This window comes from Oncorhynchus masou, chromosome 22 (genome assembly GCF_036934945.1).
Source record: "Oncorhynchus masou masou isolate Uvic2021 chromosome 22, UVic_Omas_1.1, whole genome shotgun sequence".
NCBI classification, from domain to species: domain Eukaryota; kingdom Metazoa; phylum Chordata; class Actinopteri; order Salmoniformes; family Salmonidae; genus Oncorhynchus; species Oncorhynchus masou.
Window position 1 is genome coordinate 36,015,261 of NC_088233.1, and position 27,566 is coordinate 36,042,826.

General features: G+C 42.3%; 1 protein-coding gene, 1 non-coding gene and 1 pseudogene across 3 annotated transcripts; 2 read left to right on the plus strand and 1 right to left on the minus strand.

Annotated features, from left to right (window-relative positions):
- Positions 1-65: 65 nt before the first annotated feature.
- On the plus strand, positions 66-21,311 carry rspry1 (ring finger and SPRY domain containing 1). 2 transcript variants are annotated; one of them, XM_064930054.1, is made up of 15 exons: positions 66-432; positions 1,042-1,482; positions 2,174-2,226; positions 8,298-8,410; positions 17,010-17,136; positions 18,050-18,108; positions 18,245-18,311; positions 18,412-18,543; positions 18,625-18,740; positions 18,918-19,061; positions 19,150-19,261; positions 19,420-19,522; positions 19,660-19,812; positions 19,940-20,044; positions 20,157-21,311. In XM_064930054.1, exons 2-15 carry the CDS (start codon positions 1,124-1,126, stop codon positions 20,251-20,253), a joined length of 1,740 nt encoding a protein of 579 aa, XP_064786126.1. In that variant the 5' UTR covers positions 66-432; positions 1,042-1,123; the 3' UTR covers positions 20,254-21,311. The 2 variants fall into 2 exon arrangements, with proteins under 2 accessions (XP_064786126.1, XP_064786127.1); XM_064930055.1 differs by having other exon boundaries at positions 67-432; positions 1,162-1,482.
- A 257-nt stretch (positions 21,312-21,568) lies between these two features.
- Positions 21,569-23,833, plus strand: LOC135509411 (ADP-ribosylation factor-like protein 2-binding protein; annotated as a pseudogene).
- A 1,936-nt stretch (positions 23,834-25,769) lies between these two features.
- On the minus strand, positions 25,770-25,852 carry trnal-cag (transfer RNA leucine (anticodon CAG)). The gene has a single exon. It is a non-coding gene; the product is annotated as a tRNA-Leu (tRNA).
- Positions 25,853-27,566: the final 1,714 nt, after the last annotated feature.

Here is a 27,566-nt window from a genome sequence, read left to right on the forward strand (position 1 = left end):
TTGGGTCTTTGAACTCCCTCGTCCATAGTACCAAAGACACTCGATTAAGAAACAAAAAAAAATAACTAAAGTTGTTTAGAAACTCGTGCTGCCGCATCAAGCTACTCCGGTCCTGGTGACAGCTGATCAGATGGTCGATAGCCGACACTACGGAACTAGCTATCCGTACAGCCGTCAACGAAATCAGACAAAGGGGTGTGAGGAAGTAAATATTTTACACGATTGAATCAAGAAAGAGTGGATTAAATATGAATGTTAACTAGCTTGTTAGCTTATTTTTGTGATAGCTACCGTGTTATCTAGCAAGGTAGGCTACACGTTAGCTAGCGAGCCTAACGTAAACGCTTTTTCCCTAAAGCTTTTGAGGCCTGTTCATCCTGACAGTTTATTTTATAGTTCGTTAACCGAGGACACAACCTGCTCATTTGCGAGGTAAGTAACTTGCGAGCCATTTTTCGTTGCTGTACTAGGACCAACAAGCATCTCATGAGAGCCAACATTGGCAGCGTATCCTAGACCTATTTCTAGGTATCGTGTGGGAAATGGCTGTGAACTATTTATGTTAACCTGTTGATGCCAGATAGTAAGCTAACGTTAGTGTTATAATTTGGTAATCTAATTATAGCTAGCTAGTTTAATAAAAATTCTCAGTCAGATATAGTTAACTAACTACAGTGCAGTACATGAAACTCATTAGCAATTTTAACATGGCTGTTACAGCCAGTCAATTTATCCTTGGTGTAAATTGGTCTTAGCAAACTAACGTTAGTTAGCTTGCTAGTCAGCTACATTTCCCTGAAATATAACTGCCAAACAGCCGTCTATAATGTTAGCTGGAGTTGCTGATTAACATTACTAGCTAACGTTAGCTACATAAGTTCATTTCGCAGAGTAATTTGTTTTTCTTCAACATGTAGCTAGCTATTCTTTCTATACATGTGATTTTACACAGGTTAGAGTTTGGGAAGTGCACGTGGACTTCCACCGCTAGAATGGTTTTTGCTCACTGTAGCACTGCTGATCTGTGCTACTCCCTCCTAGCTATCTGCCATCCGCAGCAGCAGGATGACTGACGTCCCCATCCGAATCATCATGAGACGCCTCCACCAGGGCTCCAAATGATATGATAGTAGCTAGCTGGATTGCATTCTGTGCCAGCAGGAGCCTTGTGCAGGTTCTGCTGCTCTCATTGGAGCAGTTATCGCTACGGCTTTGGGAAAGCCTTGAGACATCCGGGACTATGGGAAACAGCTGCGTTTGTAGAGAAGAAAGTGACGTGGAGGATGGATCCGCAACTCGCAGGCAACTCAGGCGAGTTGATCACCCCGCTGCCGATCCCCCTGAGGCACGAAGCAGTCGGCCCCGGGACCCTGTCAGACCCCCACGGCGTGGCCGGGGACCCCATGAACCCCGCCGGAAGAAACAAAACGTGGATGGGTTGGTGCTGGACACACTAGCTGTGATCAGGACTCTAGTTGACAAGTAAGTGTTTGAAATGTAGTCTAATTCCAAACCAAGCTAGTGGACATGGCATGCATAATAAACTTTGCTTCCCTTCACAGGTCGTGTTATGTGTCTGGACTGTAGTACAGTTTGTTCAGATTGTGCAGGCTCTTTGTTGGCACTTCAGACATTCACAGCACACACCTCTGGGGTCTTAAGATGTTTGAGGGGTGTGTAAACTCTCACTCGGGATAGGCTTACATCTTCGTACAAGCTTGTTGGCCATTGAGGTGTTATCCTCCAGACAGCATCCTCTGCTCCCTCAGAACCCTGTCAATAGTGTTTAGGCTGACCGAATGCTTCCTCAGCTATAGAGGTCGGGGTCTGATTTTACGCTCTAATGATGAAGGACTTGAACCTGTGAGCAGAGACAGATTCTTCTCTGGGATTATCCTCCAGGAGGAGTTCTCAAGGGAGCATTAGATCTGCTGTCATTGGTCAGATTTATAGACAGGATGAGGGAGGCCAATGTGCCAGCCTCTCTATCAAACAAAACATCCTCAACAGTTACAGCCATCCATCGCACTGTTCCGTTCTGCCTCTAGCTTGTCATCTGAATTTCATAACTACTTAGAGCAAGAGACTTAACAATGCACCCACACATTACATGTGATGATTATTGAGCGTCACTGTCACAAGATTCTCTGTTCACAATCACTTTTGTTTTTAGCGACCAAGAGCCCCCCTACTCCATGATCACGCTGCATGAGATGGCAGAAACGGGTAAGACAAATGTCCTTATATGGTACTGTACATGAGCATTGATGTAATACATGGATTTCATAAGTTTCTCAAGAAAGATTATTAATTTTCTTCAGTATCAGATGGAACAGTAAGAGGAGCTCTGTCCACGGTGGCTGTCTCCTGTGTCAAATTAAGTAATTAGTGTGTCCTCTTCGTAGCTGTAACCTCTGGATATCGATAGAGTGGATCATAAGGTTTCCCAGGCTTTGCCAGTCATTACCCTCTGTTAAAGGCTCTTCTAGCCTACACAATGATACTAATGCAGGCTTCCTATTCAGTCTCTAAGGCAATAATGAAATGCCTTTGTGCCTGCCTATTAGTCATGACAATCTGACCTGATCCCACAGCAAGATTGTGTTCATTTTACTTTGGGACTTGCTTGTAAAGTTTTACTATTCCCTATTAATGCTACTTGTTTTTGAGAACCAGACCCATAGTGCCAGAGCATGGTGCTAGTTCTTGTGGACAGTCAGTGGCAGGTCTGAGCCTCTCTTTAGCTGGTTTCAGAGGTGGATCTAGTGGGGCCTAACAGTCTTAACATATGTAACCAGCCCGCCAGCTTGTCTCTCCTCTCGTTGCCCAGTCCCACTAGGATTTCGTGACTTTTTTGTGATTTCAGCGGCCAAAAATGCTTGATTTAGTGGCATCTTTTCAGAAATCCCGAGCTACATTTTGCAATGTTTTTTTTTCATGTTAATTTCAAATAAAGCAATAAAAAGTAATGTGCTCAGTTTTAGGACGATTTTTAAGCAGAATACATAATACCCCCAAAAATTTAAGCATTTAAAGTGCTCAATTTGGTTTATTTTCAACATTGAAAAAATGTATTCCCACATAATCTGTAGGTACTAAAAAGATTAAACTAGGACAAAAGAAACACCTGGGGTCCAAGCTGCATTTAAGACCTATTATATCTCAAGGTCAACTTGAGACACAGTGCTCTTTTGTGCTGTTTCTTTTTTTGAAGAAACGTAGCTCTTTTTCTGAACATGAGAGGTGAAAAATAACAATTGCACCAATTAATTAGATAAAATATATGTCCGTGTGTCATTCATAATGCACTCACACACACCTCTCGTCTCCATCAGGCTTGGGGTATGCTATAAACACGAGATGAACCTCCCATTCCCACCAACACTCTCTCAAAAAACAAATGGATTCAAAGCTGATCAATCGCTTTCAATTTGAGGATCAATATTTATTTTGCATAAGTTGTCTGGGGGAAAAACTTTGTTGACGTGTGGTTGGATTGGGCCATTTTCCACGGTAATTGGTCAAAACTACGAACCCACTAAAAGGGCGGGGATTGGTCAAAATTGTGAGCTTTCGCATAATATGCCTTGATTGTTTGATTTTGCATTGAATTTTGCAATTGCAGAATCCTGGGGGGACTTGTTGCCACAGCTGTGTACTGTTTACTTTATTCATAAGTGCATCTGTTGTTTTAATGGTTGAGAGAGACTGGTAGGTTTGGAGTTGGGCAGTCAGGTGTTGAGTCACTGCTACTGGGAAGGGTAGAATGGAGTTATTCCTGGGCCTGTTATCGGGAATAGGAGTGGGATTTTTCTAATGTTACACACTGATGTTTTGGATATCTGTAAAACGGTAATTCCCGTTAACGGAATTGCGCTGAGACACCGATTTTTCACTTTAAAATGTATGCCAAACAAAGTTGAACAAACCATCCAACTACACTACACTACACAAAAGTATGTGGACACTTTACATTAGTGGATTTGGTTATTTCAGCCACACCCGTTGCTGAAAGGTGTATAAATTGAGGACTCAGTGACTTTCAACGTGGCACCGTCATAGGATGCCACCTTTCCAACATGTCAATTCGTCACATTTCTGCCCTGCTAGAGCTGCTCCGGTCAACAGTAAGTACTGTTATTGTGAAGTGGAAACGTCTAGGAGCAACAATGGCTCAGCCGCAAAGTGGTAGACAAGCTCACAGAACTGGACCGCTGAAGCGTGTAATGTGTAAAAATCATCTGTCCTCGGTTGCAACACTCACTACCGAGTTCCAAACTGCTTTTGGAAGCAACATCAGCACAAGAACTGTTAGTCAGCAACTTCATGAAATGGGTTTCCATAGCAGAGCAGCGGCACACAAGCCTAAGATCGACATGCGCAATGCCAAGCGTCAGCTGGATTGGTGTAAAGCTTACCGGCTTTGGACTCTGGAGCAGTGAAAACACATTCTCTGGAGTGATGAATCATGCTTCACCATCTGGCAATCCAAAGGACGAATCTGGGTTTGGCTGATGCCAGGAGAACTCTACCTGCCCCAATGCATAGTGCCAACTGTAAAGTTTGTTGGAGGAGGAATAATGATCTGTGCTGTTTTTCATGGTTTGGGCTAGGCCCCTTAGTTCCAGTGAAGGGAAATCTTAACGCTACAGCATACAATGACATTCTAGATGATTCTGTGTATCCAACTTTGTGCCAACAGTTTGGGGTAAGCCATTTTTTCAGCATGACAATGCCCCTGTGCATAAAGTGAGGGCAAAACAGAAATGGTTTGTCAAGGTCAGTGTAGAAGAACTTAACTGAATTAGGGTATCAACACCCCAACAACAACAACAAAATTCCAGACCTTGTGGTCTCCTGATGGGGTGTAAGCATTGTTGCGGACTTAGAACATCCAGTTTTTGTTTTTCTATTACAGTATGATTTTGAGAGGAGAAACGAAACCTGGGAAAAAGCCCAGGAGAAAGCATAATTAGGATTAAAAATAAACTGATGTAGTAGTACAGGGATAGGCAACTGATGGCCTGCGGCCCCCCTTTTTGTAGACCGCGTCTACATTTTTGTATTTTATGAACTCAGTCGGTCTCAACTTACTGTTGAGCGTTAGAATAGTAGAATGCACAATGTGCAATTTCGAAATGTTGTGGATCATCAGTTTCTCTCTCTGTCAGTCACTAACCATATTTACATCCACAGCGTTTATACAAGTGAAGTCATACTGTATGAAAAAAAATCACTACAGCTGTGATGGAAACACAGTTTCGGTACAATTTGATAAATGCCAACAGATAATTTGTTTGTTTGACATGGTGGGATCCAACATAATTTCGCTTGGGGACCCCAAAAGGCTAGAGCCAGCTCTGACTGCATGCATGGGTATGAATGTGGGTACACAGACCGACGAGCAACCGGGCCCCCTGACGAGCAACTGCGGTCCCCCCACGCTATCAAAGTTGCCCATCCCTTTTTATAGGGCTCTAGAATAGGTACACAAAAGTAAGAAGGATATTGCATACTTCTATTCCTCACACTGGCTATTATTTTAATGAGCTCTGCCCTCCAAAAAACACCTCATTTGGTTGGTTCGGACCAAACCTGAACCAATTATAGAGGTCTGTTTCACAAGTTTGGACATCAAAGTACAGCACAGTAGAGCTCAGTATAGCACAATACAGTACATTATACTGTACTCATACAGTACATTATACTGTACTCATACAGTACACTGTACTCATACAGTGTAGTGTTGTCACGATACCAGAATTGACTTCGATACCAGGTTTAGTATCATGATACTCAATGCCAGAATTATACCACGGCAAAAACAATAAAGCATATTTATATAAAAAATATAAACTCAACATGGTAATTGTTGGTCCCATGTTTCACAAGCTGAAATAAAAGATTCCAGAAATGTTCCATATGCACAAAAAGCGTATTTCTGTAACATTTAGTGTATACATTTTTTACATCCCTGTTAAGTGAGCATTTCTTCTTTGCTAAGATAATCCATCCACCTGACAGGTGTGGCATATCAAGAAGCTGATTAAACAGCATGATCATTACACAGGTGCACCTTGCGCTGGGGACAATAAAAGTGCCACTCTAAAATGTGGAGTTTTGTCACGCAACACAATGCCACAGATGTCTCAGGTTTTGAGGGAGCGTGCAATTAGCATGCTGACTGCAGGAATGTCCACCAGAGCTGTTGCCAGATAATTTAATGTTCCCTGCCATAAGTCGGTTTCAGAGCATTTGGCAGTACCTCCAACCGGCCTCACAACTGCAGACCACAGACCACGTACAACCACGCCAGCGCAGGACCTCCACATCTGGCGTCTTCACCTATGGGATCGTCTGAGACCAGCCACCTGGACAGCTGATGAAACTGGGTTTGCACAAACAATTTCTGCACAAACTGTCAGACACCATCTCAGGGAAGCTAATCTGCGTGCTCATCATCCTCACCAGGGTCTTGACCTGACTGCAGTTCGGCTTCGTACCCGACTTCAGTGGGCAAATGCTCACCTTCAATGGCCACTGGCACGCTGGAGAAGTGTGTTCTTCAGGCCTCCTGAGTGGCGCAGCTTTTTAAGGCACTACAGTCCCAGGTCTAATCCCAGGCTGTTTCACAGCCGACCGGGAGACCCATTTGGCCCAGCATCGTCCGGGTTAGGGGAGGGTTTGGCCGGCCGGGATTTCCTTATCACATCACACTCTAGCGATCCCTTGTGGCGGGCAGGTTGCCTGCAAGCTGACTTCGGCCGCCAGCTGGACGGCGTTTCCTCCGACACATTTGTTGCGGCTGGCTTCCGGGTTAAGAGAGCAGTGTGGCTGGGCAGGGTTGTGTTTCAGGGGTAGCATGGCTCTCGACCTTCGCCTCCTAAGTCCGTAGGGGAGTTGCCACGATAGAACAAGACTAAATACCAATTTGGAATCGGGGAGGAAAAAGGACTAAAAAACAAATGTGTGCTCTTTGCGAATGAATCCCGGTTTTAACTGTACCGGGCAGAAGGCGTGTATGGTGTCATGTGGGCGAGCGGTTTGCAGATGTCAACAGAGTGCTCCATGGTGGCAGTGGCGTTATGGCATGGGCAGGCATAAGATACAGACAACGAACACAATTGCATTTTTATCAATGGCAATTTGGATGCACAGAGTTACCGTGACGAGATCCTGAGGCCCATTGTCGTGCCATTCATCCGCCGCCATCGCCTCATGTTTCAGCATGATGAGGCACAGACTCATGATGCAAGGATCTGTACACAATTCCTGGAAGCTAAAAATGTGTCTGCATTCTCACCAGACATGTAACCCATTGACCCTCTTTGGGATGCTCTGGATCAACACGTGTACGACAGCGTGCTCAAGTTCCCGCCAATATCCAGCAACTTCGCACAGCCATTGAAGTGGAGTGCGACAATATTCTACAGGCCACAATCAACAGCCTGATCAACTCTATGCGAAGGAGATGTGTTGTGCTGCATGAGGCAAATGGTGGTCACACCAGATACTGACTGGTTTTCTGATCCACGCCCCTACCTTTTTTTAAGGAACAGTATCTGTGACCAACGGATGCATATCTGCATTCCCAGTCATGTGAAATGCATAGATTAAGGCCTAATGAATGTATTTCAATTGACTGATTTCCTTATATGAACTAACTCAGTAAAATCTTAGAAATTGTTGCATGTTGAATTTGTTTTTGTTCAGTGTAGTTTGCAGGGGTCTTCACTTCAATATTGTCTTAATCAAGACTTAATCTGGTCGACATTTTTTGACCAGAAATCAACGCCTTTGCTTCTTACTCATTTTTAGGATGTAAAATGTATATGGATTAATTTCTCAATATTGATGCTTAGCTTTCATTTGACACTCAATTTCATATACTCCTATGAGCTGTTGCTGTTCATGGGTCCTTTTACATGGAAATGTCCAAAAGACATCCATCTGCCTTGTGCTGCTGTTGCCACAGAAGTTAAAATTGAGTTACATAGTTTAACACAGGGAAAGGTTAGAAATTATTCAATTATATTGAATTAAGGGTGGCTAGTGGGAAGAGAAGCCAAAACAATACCTCACCTTCCACCAAATTCAACAGTAATTGAGTTTCAGTTTCTGGCCAGTTGAGTGATGCACAATATGCCTCAAAGCAGACGTGCTTAGATACTAAACCTCAGACCGCACATATGTGCATCTAGTGTGACTACTACAAATAGGCTGTTAATTAACCAGTTTTGCTATCCCCTGCTAACCTCCACCTTTTCCCCCTACCCTACCCCCTGTGCCACCATAAGATGACGGCTGGTTGGAGGTGGTCCAGTCTCTGATCCGGGTCATACCGCTGGACGACCCACTGGGACCAGCTGTGATTACCCTGCTGCTTGACGAGTGCCCACTGCCCACCAAAGTAAGTATTAGTTACCATCTGGGTCTCGTCTGTGTAATGCCTCCAAGATCCATCTTCCTTGCTTAATGCCTACACAAAACTCAAATTCAAAGCTCAACTTCCCAAAGCATGGCCATCCACTCTTAGACACTCATTGATAGCAGCTGATTACAACACACCAAGCTCATGTTCCAGTAGGGATGGGGGTGGGGGATTTGATAGTTACTAAAAAAATAACTAGGATGGAGGAGTGATGTTGCCACGACGGTGCATCTGTAAGATGGTTGGAGACAAGGTTTCCAGTTCAGGGTACTTATTAACTAACTAAAAAGTACAGGGACATGGGAGCACATGGGGTTAGGATGTAGATTTGATGGCTTGTAAGGCCAGTAGGTAAGCTTGTGATACAAGTTATGATATGAGATGGTTCTGGGGGTTATAAAATTGAGATGTTAACATACAATCATGACTGACAAGTGCAAAAGGATAAGAAATTGAAAAGTATCAAACAAACTGAGGATGTACAGTGCCTTTGGAAAGTATTCAGAGCCCTTACCTTTTCCACATTTTGTAAGGTTACAGCCTTATTCTAAAATGGATTAAATAGTCCCTCCTCATCAATCTACACACAATATCCCATAACGACAAAGCAAAAACAGTTTTTAAATACATTTTTGCTAATTTATAAAAAATTAAATAAAAAGTATTCTTACCCTTACTCAGTGCTTTGTTGAAGCATCTTTTGGCAGTTAGTATCTCCATTTTATAACATCCTTCAGTCTTCTTTGGTATAACGCTACAAGCTTGGTACACCTGTATCTGGGGAGTTTCTCCCATTCTTCTCTGCAGATCCTCTCAAGCTCTGTCAGATTGGATGGGTAGCGTTGCTGCACAGCAATTTTCAGGTCTCTCCTGAGATGTTCAATCGGGATCAAGTCCGGGCTCTGGTTGGGCCACTCAAGAACATTCAGAGACTTGTCCCGAAGCCACTCCTGCGTTGTCTTGGCTGTGTGCTTAGGGTTGTTGGGACTGGAGCAGGTTTTCATCAAGGATCTTTCTGTACTTTACTCTGTTTATCTTTCCCTCGATCCTGACTAGTCTCACAGTCCCTGCAGCTAAAAAACATCCCCACAGCATGATGCTGCCACCATCATGCTTCTCTGTTGGATGGTACCAGGTTTCCTCCAGATGTGACGCTTGGCATTCAGGCCAAAGAGTTTAATTTTTGTTTCACCAGACCAGAGTATCTTGTTTCTCATGGTCAGAGTCCTTTAGATGCCTTTTTGGTAAACTCCAAGTGGGCTGTCGTGCCTTTTACTGAGGAGTGGCTTCAGTCTGGCCACTCTACCATAAAGGCCTGATTGGTAGAGTGCTGCAGAGATGGTTGTCCTTCTGCAAGGTTCTCCCATGTCCATAGAGGACCTCTGGAGCTCTATCAGAGTGACCATCGGGTTGTTGGACCCCTCACTGACCAAGGCCCTTTTCCCCTGATTCTGTCTCGGAGTTCTACAGACAATTCCACCGAACTCATGGCTTGGTTTTTGATACAAGCCTGTTTTCGCATTGTCATTATGGGGTATTGTGTGTAGATTGCTGATATTTTTTTATTTAATCCATTTTAGATTGAGACTGTAATGTAACAATGTGGAAAAAGTCAAGGTTCTGAATACTTTCTGAAGGACCTGTATATACGAAGGTATGTGGACACCCCTTCAATGAGTGAATTTGGATATTTTAGCCATACCCGTTGCTGACAGGTGTATAAAATCGAGCACACATCCATGCAATCTTCATTGACAAACATTGGCAGTAGAATGGCCTTAAGAGTTCAGTGACTTTCAACATGCCACCGTCATAGGATGGCACTTTTCCAACAAGTCAGTTTGTCAAATTTCTTCCCTGCTAGAGCTGCCCCGGTCAACTGTAAATGCTGTTATTTTGAAGTGGTAAGCCACACAAGCTCACAAAACGAGACCGCCGAGTACTGAAGCACGTTAAAATCGTATCTCAGTTGCAACACTCACTACTGACTTCCAAACTGCTTCCGGAAGCAACGTCAGCACAAGGACTCTTCATCGGGAGCTTCATGAAATGGGTTTCAATGGCCAAGAAGCCGCACACAAGCCTAAGATCACCATGCGCAGTGCCAAGCGTCACCCCTAGTGGTGTAATGCTTGCCGCCATTGGGCTCTGGAGCAGTGGAAATGCATTTACTGGAGTGATGAATCACACTCCCCCATGTGGCAGACCGACGGACGAATCTGGGTTTGGCGGATGCCAGGAGAACACTACCTGCCCCAATGCATAGTGCCAACTGTAAAGTTTGGTGGTGGAGGAATAATGGTCTAGGGATGTTTTTTCATGGTTCGGGCTTGGCCCCTTAGTCCCAGTGAAGGGAAATCTTAACGCTACAGCCTACATTGACATTCTAGATTCTGTGCTTCCAACTGTTTGGGGAAGGCCCTTTCCTGTTTTCGCAGGACAATGCCCCTGTGCGCAAAGCGAGGTCCATACAGCAATGGTTTGTTGAGATCGGTGTGGAAGAACTTGACTGGCCTGCACAGAGCCCTGACCTCACCTTTTTGGGATAAATTGGAATGCTGACTGCGAGCCAGGCCTAATCGCCCAACCTCACTAATGCTCTTGAGGGTTAATGGCAGGAAGTTCATGCAGCAATGTTCTAACCTAGTGGAAAGCTTTCCCAGAAGAGTGGAGGCTGTTAGAAGCAAAGGGGACCAACTCCATATTAATGCCCATGATTTTGGAATGAGATGTTCGGCGAGCAGGTGTCCAAATACTTTTGGTCCTGTAGTGTTTCTTACATGTGGAAGTGACACGTAATTTGACTGAAGTGACAAGTAATTTGGCAGCATTATATAAACTTCAACTAAAAATTCTTATTTATACATGTTCTTAGATAAAATAATAAAATATATTTCCCTTGTTTCATTTCATTATCCTAAACAAATTGTACATATATTTCAATTCCAAAAGGAAACTATAAAATAACACATGGAATCTTGTAGTGACCAAAAAAGGGTTAAACAAATCAAATTATATTTTATTTTTGAGATTCTTCAAAGTAGCCACCCTTTGCCTTGATGACAGCTTTGCACATTGTTGGCAATATCTCAACCAGCTTCATGAGGTAGTCACCTGGAATGCATTTCAATTAACCGGTGTACCTTATTTTGTGCAATTTCTTTCTTTCCTTAATTTGAGCCAATCAGTTATGACAAGGTCGATGTGGTATGCTCTATTTGGTAAAAGATCAAGTCCATATTATAGCAAGAACAGCTCAAATAAGCAAAGAGAAATGACAGTCCATCATTACTTTAAGACATGAAGGGCAGTCAATCTGGAGAATTTCAAGAACTTTGAACGTTTCTTCAAGCGCTATGATGAAACTGGCTCTCATGAGGCCCGCCACAGGAAAGGAAGACCCAGAGTTACCTCTGCTGTAGATGGTAAGGTCATTAGAGTTAACTGAACTTCAGATTGCAGCCTAAATGCTTCAGAGTTAAAGTAACAGACACATCTCAACCAGAGGTCGACTGATTATGATTTTCCGATACTGATAATTGGAGGACCAAAAAAAGCCGATTTAATCAGATTTCTTTTTGATATATATATATGGAATAATGACAGTTTCAGCAATAGTGATTGAACAGTTTTTTTTATTTTAACTTAATATAATCCATCAATAAAATCAATTTGGTCTCAAATAATGAAACAACATGTTCAATTTGGTTTAAATAATTCAAAAACAAAGTGTTGGAGAAGAAAGTGCAATATTTGCCATGTATAAAAGCTAACGTTTAAGTTCTTTGCTCAGAACATGAGAACATATGAAAGCTGGTGGTTCCTTTTAACATGAGCCTTCAATATTCCCAGGTAAGAAGTTTTAGGTTGTATTTATTCTAGGAATATTTCTCTCTATACCATTTGTATTTCATATACCTTTGACTATCTGATGTTCTTATAGGCACTATAGTATTGCCAGCCTAATCTTGGGAGGCTTGAAGCCATGAACAGCGCAATGCTTGAAGCACAGCGAAGAGCTGCTGGCAAATGCAGGAAAGTGCTGTTTGAATGAATGCTTATGAGCCTGCTGCTGCCTACCACCGCTCAGACTGCTCTATCAAATCATAGACTTAATTATAATATAATAACACACAGAAATACCTTAGGTCTAGCCTTAGGTCATTAATATGGTCAAATCCGGAAACTATCATTTTGAAAACAAAACATTTATTCTTTCAATTAAATACGGAACCTTTACGTATTTTATCTAATGGGTGGCATCCCTAAGTCTAAATATTGCTGATGCATTGCACAGCCTTCAATGTTATGTCATAATTATGTACAATTCTGGCAAATTAATTACGGTCTTTGTTTGGAAGAAATGGTCTTCATACAGTTCGCAATGAGCCAGGCAGCCCAAACTGCTGCATATACCCTGACTCTGCTTGCAAAGAAACGCAAGAGAAAAATATAAATTCATGTCAGCAGGCAATATTAACTAAATATGCAGGTTTAAAAACATATACTTGTGTATTGATTTTAAGAAAGGCATGTTTATGATTAGGTACACTACACATTGGTGCAAACGACAGTGCTTTTTCAAGGATGCACTTGTTAAATCATCACCGGTTTGGCGAAGCAGGCTGTAATTCGATGATAAATTAACAGGCACCGCATTGATTATATCCAATGCAGGACAAGCTAGATAAACTAGTAATATAATTAACCATGTGTAGTTAACTAGTGATTATGTTTTGATTTTTTTTTTTACAAGGAAAGTTTAATACTAGCTAGCAACTTACCTTGGCTCCTTGCTGCACTCGCGTAACAGGTAGTCAGCCTGCCACGCAGTCTCCTCCTGGAGTGCAATGTAATTGGCCATAATCAGTGTCCAAAAATGCTGATTACCGATATGAGAACTTGAAATCGGCCCTAATTAATCGGCCATTTGAATTAATCGGTCGACCTCTGATCTCAACATCAACTGTTCAGAAGAGACTTCATGAATCAGGCCTCCATGGTCATGTTGCTACAAAGAAACCACTACCAAAGTGCACCAGTAAGAAGCAGAGACTTGCTTGGGCCAAGAAACAGGAGCAATGGACATTAGACCGGTGGAAATCTGTCCTTTGGTCTGATGAGTTCAAATTTGAGATTTTTGGTTCCAACCGCGAGACGCAGAGTAGGTGAACAGATGATCGCCGCATGTGTGGTTCCCACTGTGAAGCATGGAGGAGGTGGTGTTATGGTGTGGGGATCCTTTGCTGGTGACACTGATTCTATTTAGAATTCAAGGCACAGTTAACCAGGATGGCTACCATAGCATTCTGCAGCAATACACCAGTCCCAAACCAGATGGGATATCATTTGTTTTTCAACAGGACAATGACCCAAAACACCCCTCCAAGCTGTGTCAGGGGTATTTGACCAAGAAGGAGAGTGATGGAGTGCTGCATCAGATGACTTGGTCTCCACAATCATCTGACCTCAACCCATTTGAGATGGTTTGGAATGAGTTGACCACAGAGTGAAGGAAAAGTAGCCAACAAGTGCTCAGCATATGTGGGAACTCCTTCAAGGTTGTTGGAAAAGCATTCCAGGTGAAGCTGGTTGAGTGTGCAAAGCTGTCATCAAGGCAAAGGGTGATTACTTTGAAGAATCTCAAATATATTTTGATTTTAAAAATCGGTTACTACATGATTCCATATGTTATTTCATAGTTTTGGCGTCTCCCCTATTATTCTACAATACAGAAAATAGTACAAAATAAAGAAAAACCCTTGAATGAATAGGGGTCCAAACTTTTGACTGGTACTGTACAATAATGCAAAGAACTCACTTTCAGTAACGCACAACATGGAATGGTAAAATTGGCCACCCCAAACATTCATCAACAAAAATAATTAAGACTGGAGGGAGAAACTGCTGCTTAAATAGTAAAGGGTTCTAATTAGGGATGTTAGTCGCTTAGCCGCCCAAAATACATTTGACCGGTCATGCTTATCAGTCTCTAGGTGAATTTGCAGTGTCTTGGTTGACCGGAATTATTATTTAGCTGAAAATAGTAATGTACAGTGACTTTAAAGTAGAAAGTACCTTTCGTACCGCAACTAATGGCTGTCTCTAGTCAGTGATCCGCGAGCAAGCCAGAGCGGAGACTCGTTGCTAAGCAACTCCGAATCACGCTGCAGGGAGGAGCAACACGAGCAGCTAAGAACAGCTGTGCCAGCAACCAAAGTTTCACAGCATTTTTCTACTGTTCATATTTACTTTTTTTAATTGTCCAGAAGCCAAAGGCACAATCCTAGTCATATTAACAACCCATCTTATATGTTGCATATTTACGTTTTCCCTCTTTCTCAGTTTCTAACGGCTCTCATCAAGTGCATCTTTTCGAACCGTGTTTTCCCACATTGTAATTTAGGAAATGCTTGTAAATGATGTATTACATTCTCTGCTTCATTACAATAGTTGCATGTTTAATAATATGAGAGGATAGGCTTGCCATAGTCACTTTTTTTTCAAAGCTAATGAAAAATATTCCGTTACTTCCATGCATAGTATTTTCGGGTTAAATAATTTTTAAGCCTTGATACAATTGAGACATGGCTTGTGTATGTGTGCCATTCAGAGGGGAATGGGAAAGAAAAAATATTTTAAGTACTTATGAATGGGGTATGTTGGTAGGTGCCAGGCGCACTGGTTTGAGTGTGTCAAGAACTGCAATGCTGCTAGGCTTTTCATGCCCGATCGATTCCTGTGTGTATCAAGAATGGTCCACCACTCAAAGGACATCCAGCCAACATGACACAACTGTGGGAAACATTGGAATCCACATGGGCCAGCATCCCTGTGGAATGTTTCGACACCTTGTAGTATCCATGCCCCGATTTTAATTGAGGGGTGCAACTCAATATTAGGAAGGTGTCCCTAATGTTTTGTACACTGTGTGTACTGTGCCTTCAAAACCTATTCAGACCCTTAGATTTTTCCCCACATGTTGCATTACAGCCTGATATTAAAGTTGATTAAATATATTTTTCTGTCACTGGCCAACACACTACCCGTTAATGTCAATGTGGATTTATGTAATAAAAATAATTGATTAAAATTGAAAGGCTGAAATGTCTTGACACAATCCATATTCTTTTGTTATGGCAGGCATGAATAGTTCAGGGGTAACAAGTCACGTAATATGTTACATGGACTCGCTCTGTGTGCAATAATAGTGTTTAACATGATTTTTGAATGACAACCATGTCTCTGTCCCCCACACATACAGATAATTGTAAGGTCCCTCAGTTGAGCAGTGAACACTAATTCAACCACAGAGGCCAGGGAGAATATCCAATGCCTTGCAAAGACAGGCACCTATTGGTAGATTAAAAAATATATATACAAAAATCAGACATTGAATATCCCTTTGATCATGGTGCAGTTATTAATTATATTTAGGATGGTGTACCAATATACCCAGTCACTACTAAGATACAGGTGTCCTTACTAACTCAGTTGCCAGAGAGGAAGGAAAAAGCTCAAGGAGTTCACCACAAGGCCAATGGTGACTTTAAAACAGTTAGAGTTGATAGCTGTGACCGGAGAACACTGCGGATCGATCAACAACATTGTAGTTAATCCACAATACTAACCTAATTGACAGAGTAAAAAGAACAAAGCCTGTACAGAATAAAAATATTCCAAAACATGCATCCTGTTTCCAACAAGACACTAAAGTAATACTGCAAACAAATGTGGCAAAGCAATTTACTTTTTGTCCTGTCTACAAAATGTTATGTTTGGGGCAAATCCAATACAACATAACTGAGTACCACTCTATATATTTTCAAACAGTGGTGGCTGCATCATGTTATGGGTATACTTGTAATTGTTAAGGACTACAGAGGTTTTTACAGATAAAAAAAATAAATAAACGGAATGGAGCTAAGCACAGGCAAAATCCTAGAGAAAAGCCTGGTTCTGTCTGCTTTCCACCAGACACTGGGAGATGAATTCACCTTTCAGCAAGACGACATTTGCAAACAAATCTACACTAAAGTTACTTTCCAAGAAGACGGTGAAAGTTCCTGAGAGGCCGAGTTACAGTTGACTTAAATCTACTTCTACAATTATGGCAAGACCTGAAAATGGTTGTCTAGCAACGACCAAAAACTAATTTGACAGAGCTTGAATCATTATTTTAAAGAATAATGGGGAAATGCTGCACAGGTGTAAAAAGCTCTTAGACTTACACAGAAAGCCTCAGTTGTAATCACTGCCAAAGGAATATCTACAAAATGTTGACTCAAAGGTGATTACTTATGTAAAATAGATTTTCTGTATTTAATTTTCAATAAATTTTGCAAACCTTTCTAAAAACATGTTTTCACTTTGTGTGTAGATGGGTGAGGAAAAAATAATACACTTTGAATTCAGCCTGTAACACAACAAAATGTAGAATAAATCAAGGGGTATGAATACTTTCCGAAGAAACTGTATTATGAAAGAAAATACTATATGAAGTTTCAATAGATTTCAAGAGACATTGTTTTCCTTCGTTGGGCTTTCAAAACAGTGCTCGTTTCCCCTCCTTTGTCAGGATGCTCTACAGAAGTTGTCCGAGATGCTGAGCTTGAGTGCCACTGTGGCCCGCCAGGATGCCATCATCCCTTCTAAGCACCGCAACACTACTGCTGTACTGGGCTGCCTGGCTGAGAAACTGGCTGGTAAGTGTGGATGCAACCTGATCTCCTTCATTCTCTTACACACACACACACACACACACACACACACACACACACACACACACACGTTTGTTTTACTATCCATGTAGGGACAATTGATTCCCATTCAAAATCCTATCTTTCTTAACCTAACCTTACCTAACCCTAATTGTAACTCTAAACCTAACCCTTAAGCCTAAACAAATATTTTTCCTTGTGGGGACTGGCGAAATGTCCCCACTTGTCCAAATGTTCCTTGCTTTACTAAACTTGATGACTTCTGGTCCCCACAAGAATGGTAAAACCAAACCCCACACACACTTTATCTTACACACACACACACACACACACACACACACAAACACTCTTGAACTCACATAATCAACAGTGAAAAATGAAAATGCTCTCAAGTGCCACAGGTTATTTGACCCTAGTTGACCAACCAGTATTTTGCATACCAAATGGTCATTGTGAACTGAAAGAGCTGATCCTGCAGGTTTGAGTTGTATGCTTGTCATGACACGGCCAAAATGCTCTGCCTTTGCTCTGACAGTTCTGCTGAGCCTGCAGCACTGGGCTGGGGAGAGGGTTGCCAGGGTGAGACAACTCAGTCTGTCTGACATACCCAACGGGGGTTGCCTCTACTATTCAATGTCTGTTTACACCCCGAACTTTGAATTACACATCGTCTTTCTCTGGAAGCGTTGTGTTACTATTTTTCTTTGTATTATTATTTTTGAACTCTGTATCGTTGGGAGCGGCTCGTAAGCAAGCATTTCACGGTAAAGTCTACACCCATTTTATTCGGCGCATGTGAAACATATTATATATCATTTTTGTTGGGGGTGCAATCCTGTCCCTTTACTGTGGCCCTTAGTGTTGTTCATTCACCTAACACCCACTCTACATGTCTCAGGTCCAGCCAGCATTGGACTCCTGAGCCCTGGAACACTGGGGTACCTGCTGGAGAGCCTGGTGAGACCACAACAAAAATGTAGAACCACACAAATGCTGTTGCTCTGTCAATAGTCATATACTTGGGTTACATGTCATTTTTATGTAGAATGAGGCTGAGACCTTGTCTAATTTATCTGAACATCTCTGTTCCCAGAGTTCTGAGGCCCATCCTACTGTAATGCTCTTTGCCCTCATAGCCTTGGAGAAGTTCTCACAGACCAGTAAGTTTGTCCCCTTATCCTGCACATCCTTCTGAAAGGTTGCTATGCTACCCCATTTTCCACAAAACGGACTAGTAACTGTTATATGTCCCTGTTGCAGGTGAGAACAAGCTAACAGTGTCTGAGTCGTGTATAAGTGAACGACTGGGGGTTCTGGAATCATGGGCTGACCACACAGACTACCTGAAGCGCCAGGTCGGCTTCTGTTCCCAATGGAGCCTAGATAACCTCTGTGAGTAGTAGGGTACATCATGTTAGGGAGGACAGTTCTCATCCACTGACTGTTAATATTCTCTCTATCCTTTCTCCTCAGTCCTGAAAGATGGCCGTCAGTTCACCTACGAGAAGGTGAACTTGAGCAACATCAACGCCATGCTGAACAGCAACGACGTCAGCGAGTATCTCAAGATCTCTCCCAGTGGACTGGAGGTGAGGGGGCCTCTCTCTGTAACACGCCTGACAGAGCAGTGTGACTAGAATGATCCCTGTTGCGCACACAATAAATTATTATACTTTGTTTGTTATGCTAAATGCCAGTATCACGCTGATCTATATCACCCTGTTCCATAGAGATAATGGATCTGCCCTTTTCTCCACTCTCCCAAGGCGCGCTGTGACGCGTCCTCCTTTGAGAGTGTCCGCTGTACCTTCTGTGTGGACTCAGGCGTGTGGTACTATGAGGTCACAGTGGTCACCTCCGGGGTCATGCAGATTGGCTGGGCCACCAAGGACAGCAAGTTCCTTAACCATGTATGTGCTTACATGTTTTACTGATACACACTGCAAGCAGTGTTTATTTCTGCTAGAGACTGAATGCCGTAATGTGTGTGTGTTTCAGGAGGGTTATGGGATAGGAGATGATGAATACTCATGTGCATATGATGGCTGCAGGCAGCTAATCTGGTACAACGCTCGTAGTAAACCACACTCCCACCCCTGCTGGAAAGAGGGTAAGTGCATCCCAAACTCCATACAGTTTCATGTTGTAGCTCAGAGGCAGGCTGTAATGGCGAGATGTCTGTCAACACCTCGGCTTATACACATTTGTTACCAAACTACTGTCCCTTACAAGCATATGCTTAAGCCTTATACTTTCTTTGATCTGTAGGAGATGCCATAGGTTTCCTACTGGACCTCAGTAAGAAGCAGATGCTTTTCTACCTGAATGGACATCAGCTCCCCTCAGAGAAGCAGGTGTTTTCCTCAGCAACGTGAGTGTACACACTGCTCCTGCTTGCTCTATTTTCTGGCCATAGTCCAAAGTGCACCCCACACAAGTATTGACATCAGTAACTCACTGCCACGTCCAATATCCTCATTAGTCTTTCTACTTCCTTTCTTTTTCCAGGTCTGGCTTCTTTGCAGCAGCAAGTTTCATGTCCTACCAACAATGTGAGTTTAACTTTGGGGCGAAGCCCTTCCGCCATCCCCCGTCTGTCAAGTTCAGCACCTTCAATGACTTTGCCTCACTGGCGTCTGATGAGAAGATTATCCTTCCCAGGTAAGTCTGAGCTAATGTAGCCTTGGGAAAATGGTTAGGCTTTAAATGATCACTCTAGTTGAACAGGACATCTGCACATTATGTGAACTCCCATGTACCATTTAGTGACTGCTTGTGTGTTCCTCAGACACCGGCGCCTGGCCCTGCTCAAGCAGGTGAGCATCAGAGACAACTGTTGCACCCTCTGCTGTGACCAGATGGCCGATACAGAGCTGAGACCCTGCGGACACAGGTACAACAACTTCCCTCTCTGTTTCACCCCTTGTACCTGTATTGAGTATCTAGCCATGTGCCTGTGTGTTACCGCTCCTTATGTGGTCTCTGTGTGTGTTTTGTATCCTTAGTGGGATGTGTATGGAGTGTGCCTTACAGCTGGAGACGTGCCCGTTGTGTCGCCAGGACATCCTGACCCGTGTCAGACTCATCTCACATGTGTCCTGACACATCACCTTCAAACCAGGACATGAACGCTCCTCCCCTCCTCCTATCACCTTTATCCCAGTAATCAACCCGACCAATAGGACTGTGAGGCTGTGCCAGGGTTCCTGATCGGACCCTGGGCCTAATGTGAGGAGGGAATAATGGGACCTGACAGAGCTCCAGGAGAGATACAGTGTGGGGGATAGTGTAGGGAGAATAGGACAATGAGGGGTAACCCTTTCTTCTGCTGCACTCCATGGCATGTTCTCTCTGTGAGGAGACGGGGCCCCCGCACCCCGTCTGGGAGCAAAAAAAGTGCTTGGAGAGTGAGGGGGCAGTGGGAGGAAGACAATTAGAGACATTACCAGGCAGCAGCATTTCCAGAATCACCCCATCAATCTTAATGTCATAAACTCAGTGTCTGCACATGGATCTGCCTAATGTTCCCTCTCTTAGGCTCTGGTCAATGTGTCCTGTGTAGCTCTGCTCAGAGGTTTTACATGTATCTGTGATTCTCTTGTTTTATTCTGACTAAACGTAAAGGCACAACAACGAAGAGACAGCCTTGGTTGGCTCAGTTGGCTGTGACAATGATGTTAAGGCCCTGCTCGATCATACAATACTAGCACAGATTTGTCCCTCTCTCCTCTACTTGAAGCATTTCTGGGTTGAGTAACCATGCTGTTATAAATGAGATTGAACATTTTATGAAATAACTGTTACTCAAAATATTATTATATATCTACAATTCAAACAAAATGTAATGAAATTGGGGTTATTGAAATCACAGCTAATCACATTTTAATTATGGGGTTATATGAAGTGCTTGTGGAAAATGTGAAGGTACTACATCTCAATCAATATGAATGACTACATTTGGCCACAGTGTGTATATATGGAGGACCAGTTGTCTCCAGTCCATTCCTGACAATGAGTTAGTCATGGAAGAAATTAAGAGTTAAACGTTCAATTGTATCTGTCTTTAATGGAGTAGCCCCAGGGGTCACAAAGATGTGATTTACTGAATAATCATTGTTTTCTGGGTTATGATAATTGTAATAAATGTATTGTGTTGCATAGTTGCTTGTCAAAGATGCCAATTTTATTGACAAGATTTAGCAGGCTAGCTACATCACTACTAAACGCATCAGCCAGAATGTATGATGTGTATGCCACGCCGCATTATCATGGGACGAAAATGAAAATAAATGTAGTCCATGATTGCAATAAAGGACCTATTAACGCACTTAAACATGGAAGGTTAATTTCAGTTCAACCGATGTTGAGAGCCTGCCCGTACCGTACTCTACTGTATTTACGGAACTAATCCGCTGGGATCTGTTTCCTCAAGGGACTTAATTTTCTGAAGGGAGCGTTTTTTTCGTTGCCTTGGTAATTTGGTGCCTTGGAAGCGATTACCGAAAATCCGACACGTTAGCTTGATAGCTAGCTAATTAGATTTAGAATGGACGTGAAAGAGCGAGGTAAGTAACTTGACAAATTGTAAATCATAGCAATCATTGCCTTCCGATTTTATTTTTATCTACTGCTGAGCTTGTTAGCCTTTAGTGTGTTGACATGTTTGCATGCTAATTTAATGTTAGCTTCCATTAGGCTAGCTAGCTAATGTGTTGACATGTTACTTCATTGAGATCCTTTGTAATTTCTAATTCTTTGCCATATCTAATGTTATTGTGCAATGCCTTATTATTATTTTTTTAGATCTGCTGGGTGGTGCAGAGAACATCGTTGAAATGATGGATTTAGAGGAAGAGAATTTTGCTGTTTCAAAGTATGTGTGTCTGAGGAAGTGAGTGAGGTAGCTAGGTTAGAAGATAATGATGGTTTATATTGTTTGGTTGCTGACTACGGTATGTTTTAACCTCCCTAGCTCATCAGATGCTGATGCTGCCTTTGATGCTGTCATTGGGAGTATTGAAGACATTATCATGGGTAAATTGCGGTCTTAGACATGTTTCAGTGTGTAAAGGTTAAATTTAATTGCTAATATTACTCAATTTCCACCATAGAGGATAACTTCCAGCACCTGCAACAGAGCTTCATGGAGAAACACTACCTGGAGTTTGATGACTCAGAGGAGAACAAATTCACCTACACACCCATCTTCAACGAATATGTAAAGCAGTGTTTATGTTAATCTGCCTCCCTTATTTGAACTAACTGTCATGTACTGTAGAGCGTATAAAATAAAAACTGAAAGTATGTCTCAATCATACATGTTGTTTACTTCAACCTCAGATTGAGATGCTTGAGAAACGCCTCGAGCAGCAGCTGATGGAGAGGATTCCTGTTTCAACATGAGCACATTTAACCATTTACTCAAGTAAGTACATTTCCCCTCAGGAGTAACTTTACATGCTGCCTCTAGGTGGCACATTGCCCCTTGTCAACCAAGTACACCTCACTGCAGTGCAACATGTATTGGTTCGTGTTTCACAAAAAAAAAAGTTTTGTTTCAGGCAGCACAAAGATGAGGTGTCAGGAGACATCTTCGACATGTTGCTTACCTTTACAGATTTTATGGCCTTCAAGGAAATGTTAATTGACTACAGAGCAGTGAGTAACAACCCAGAATGTTTCCGATTTGGATGTTTTTATTTTAGGATCTGCACTAATCATTTGTTTCGAGAGGATTGTTTCCTCTGTTGTTGTGTGTCAGAAACATAGAGATAGGTGGAGGACTCTAGTGCCCAAAAAACAGTTTAGTATGGGCAGTGCCATTGAGGACTTTAACCATTTTGAAGTAGTCAACTGTGTGGGACTTCCTAAGGGTTAAGGAAGGATCTCATAATTCCATCCAGGTCACCAGGAAGGATCAGCCAATAAATTATACTTGTGAGGAAACATTCCATAACTGCAGGTGGCAGTAAATCATCAACATTGGCTTTATACCTGTTCAAACAGAACATTACAGGTGGCACTATGCACCCTTTCAGTTTCTTTGCCAACTCATAGAAGTAGTAGAAAAATAAAAGTGACTACCTCAAAAGGAGATGGCATCAATGGTGCTGCTTGTGCTCTCATAGACGCCATGATGTGATGTCTATGCTCAGCACCTATACCTTCTGTCTTCAGGAGAGGGAGGGCCGAGGGCTGGACCTCGGTGATGGCCTAGTCGTGAGGTCTCTCAGCTCTGCAACCTCTAAACCCATCACCTCCAGAACAACAGAACTGAAATAACTAATTAAGAATCATCCCCAAACCTACAAACATGCACATTCATGTCAAATAGAGTAGTGCCGCTGGTGACCGAACATAAGTGTTCATGTCTTGCCCATGCTCACCTTTTTGTATTTGAACTGTTGCAGGTTTGCAATGGGAATGTTATCAGTATATTTTACGTCTAGCCATTCTCTGGTGAAGATGGATACTTTTGTCCTCATGGAACAAGTTTTTTTTAATTTTTTTATTGAATTTGAGTTTTGTGTCTGATTTTTACATCAGTACACGTCTGAAGTTCTAAAACGAACAGTATTTTTATTACGTCACGCACTCAGTGAATGTCACCGGTTTGTGCATATTTGCTTATGTCCCATTGTCTGTAAATAAGGGTTTCAAATAAAGACATTCTGTAAAATCACATTCTACTTTATAAAAAAAAAAGGTGTACTGGTGTGGATAAAGCACAACGCACACAACACATGATTCTCTTGGTCTTCAGAATAAAAAACATTTCTGAATGCGTGTTGCACACAGACCATTGGGATGCCTATGTATCTACAAGTATTACATTATAAATAGTGATTCATGACACTTTCCTAGAGTATATGATCATAGTGGTTATGTATGGGAGCATGTACAGTATGTGAGTCATGAGTGAGTGTGCTGATAGCTGTGGGATTACCATAGCAACATACTAAGGGGCTGCAAAATGCTTCCGGTGTTCATTCCAGTCATAATCTTGACATCTCAAAAATCTATTGATGTCTAACTTTTGAAAAACAGTCATTTGATGAGCAGGCTCGGTATCTCCTCTTGTCACTGTTCGGTTCACACTGTACAAGTCTCTGTGGTATGGAGAGGGTTTCTCAGGATAAGTAGTAGAGTAGTCCTATGCAGGACCAGAGTTGCAGACTGCATTACCTCCATTCGACTTCCAGACCATGTTCTAAAACAAGGCGCTGGCTCTGTATATGTTGGTACGATGCCAAAAAAAACGGAACAAGTGAAACCCATAGTAAGACCAAATCAGACAGCAGAATGTTATAAAATACATGCCTGCATTCATTATTTCTCGATTGTCAGTTAATTGATATTGCTGATTTCTTAACTGGCAATGTCAAGGATAGGCAGGTGGGTTGTCAGTACTTGTCATATACAGCGGGGCAAAAAAAGTATTTAGTCAGCCACCAATTGTGCAAGTTCTCCCACTTAAAAAGATGAGAGGCCTGTAATTTTCATCATAGGTACACTTCAACTATGACAGACAAAATTAGAGAGAAAAGAATCCAGAAAATCACATTGTGGGATTTTTAATGAATTTATTTGCAAAATACCAATTAGTGAAAAAAATATCACATTTAGGCTGCCTGTGTAAATGCAGCCAATGTTTCGATCCGATGTCGGCATTTGTCTTTGTATGTCTGTACCAGGTGCTCTGTTCTAAACTAACCTTAGCAGCTGCCATAACGCCGTAGTAGTATATGCGTACTGGTAAGGCGTGACTGATGCAGCATTGGCCTGAAACGCTGTGGGGCACAGAACGGTTGCCACAGTATTATACACCATCACCTACAATATAGAGAACAGATGTTGATGAAGAAAAAACTATGAGCATACAGCCTAAATGTTCCATTTTCCATTGAATTACAATCACAGGAGGTTAGTTGCACCTTAATTGAGGAGGACGAGCTCGTGGTAATAGCTGGAGCGGGATGATCAACAACCAATTTGACAGAGCTTGAAGAATTTTTAAAAGAAAGTGGAAATCCAGGTGTGCAAAGCTCTTTTGAGATTTACTCAGAAAGACGTACAGCTGTAATCGCCGCCAATGGTGATTCTAACATGTATTGACCAACTAAATTCACATTGTCGTTATGCGGTATTGTGTGTAGATGGGTGAGACAAAAATCTATTTAAAACTATTTTGAATTAAGGTTAACACGACAAATTATGACAAATCAAGGGGTATGAATAATTTCTAAAGGCACTGTTAGCCTGCTGGCTGGATTAAGATATTGTCTATATCGGCTCTCAATAGCTTTTTTTTCGTGCCTGTCACAAACTCAAGTGTCCAAACCCTAGCCTATATAATGCAAGTGGGGCCTAGCCTACATCAATTTGCTTTTAGTTGCAAAATACAAATATTCACAATAACATTGCCTAAAAGGTTGCCCTGATTTATCACCGCTTAATCATCATAGGCTACAGTTATTTATTTCGTTCTTTCTTTTAGAACACCATTCATTGATCAATTCAATAATTGAGTTTAATTGAAAAAATAACAAGTAGTTAGCTAGTGGCTACCTACCTCGTTAGTTACTGGCTACCGATTAAATTACCTTGCCAAAAACTATTGTCAGAAGTGGGATTCGAACCCACGCCTCCAGGGGAGACTGCGACCTGAACGCAGCGCCTTAGACCGCTCGGCCATCCTGACGTTACTCTACTTGACTATAATAGCACTTATGAACATATGCACCTGAATGAACATTATAGAGAACATACCATCGAGCTACTTTTGTAACAATAGTATGGCGAATAATGGAACAAGGATAACATCGAGTGATGAAGCAAATTAACGTTAGCAACTAGCTAGCATATAATTATTAGCTAGCTAGCACGTGGTTTCAAACTCTTGAATAACATTAAGTGACTAGCAAGCTTGATCTTCTTAATTTGTCCTCCGTCAGGCGAGACACCTTGGAAGCTATGTGCAATTATCGTAGCATTTATTTGTTTGTTGAACTGGGAAATAACAATGTAGCACGGCTACTTGTTAACCTGTTAAGAGATAATTCGTCTTAAAAATATTTTTCCCATCAGCATTGGTCAGTCGTCTGTCGCACTGCTTAATTTGAGCCGGTTCTGCCGGAACAGGATCAGGCACTGTTTCGTTCCTTAACCCATTTTCCAGGATTTGGTACCTCTCGTGGCATGAAAAATTATTTTCACTGTTTGCCACGTAAAAATTGAGTTAATTCAAATTGCCTCCGTAATTCTCATACCCCCTGAAAAGGTTATTTGAAAACGTGCCTAATATTCTGAGAGTTGATTCGTGTTGGGCCTGTCCGGGTTTATGATTCACTTTCTATGATCTTTCTCCCTCTCTCTGCTAGACATGAGTGAATCAATCCAATTTCTAAAGCCTTTTTCACATAAGCACATGTCACAAAGTACTTGAACAGAAACCCAGCCTAAAACCCCAAACAGCAAGCAATGCAGCTCTCATCTCTAAATGACTTCTATGCTCGCTTAGAGGCAAGTAGCACTGAAACATGCATGAGAGCACCAGCTGTTCCGGACGACTGTATTATCACGCTGTCCGCAGTGGATGTGAGTAAGACCTTTAAACAGGTCAACATTCACACTGCCGCAGGGCCAGAGGGATTACTAGGATGTGTACCCCGAGTATGCGCTGTTCAAATGGCAAGTGTCTTCACATTTTCAAACTCTCCCTCTCTGAGTCTGTAATACCAATATGTTTCAAGCAGACCACCATAGTCCCTGTGCCCAAGTACACCAAGGTAACATGCCTAAATGACTACCGACCCATAGCACTCACATCTGTAGCCATGAAGTGCTTTGAAAGGCTGGTCATAGCTCACATCAACACCATTATCCCAGAAACCCTAGACTCCCTCCAATTTGCATACCGCCTCAACAGATCCAAAAATGAGGCAATCTCTATTGCACTCCAGACTGCCCTTTCACACCTGGACAAAAGAAACACCTATTTGAGAATGTCATTCATTCACTACAGCTCAGCATTCAACACCATAGTGCCCTCAAATCTCATCACTAAACTAAGGACCCTGAGACTAAACACCTCCCTCTGCAACTGGATCCTGGACTTCCTGACGGGCCACCCCCAGGTGGTAAAGGTAGGTAACAACACATCCACCACGCTGATCCTTAACACGGGGGCCCCTCAGGGGTGTGTGCTCAGTCCCCCCTGTACTCCCTGTTCACTCATGACTGCATGGCCAGGCATGACTCCAAAACCATTGTTAAGTTTGCCAATGATCACCAACAATGATGAGACAGGATATAAGGAGGAGGTCAGAGACCTAGCTGTGTGGTGCCAGGACAACAACTTCTCCCTCAACGTGATCAAGACTAAGGAGATGATTGTGAACTGCAGGAAAAGGAGG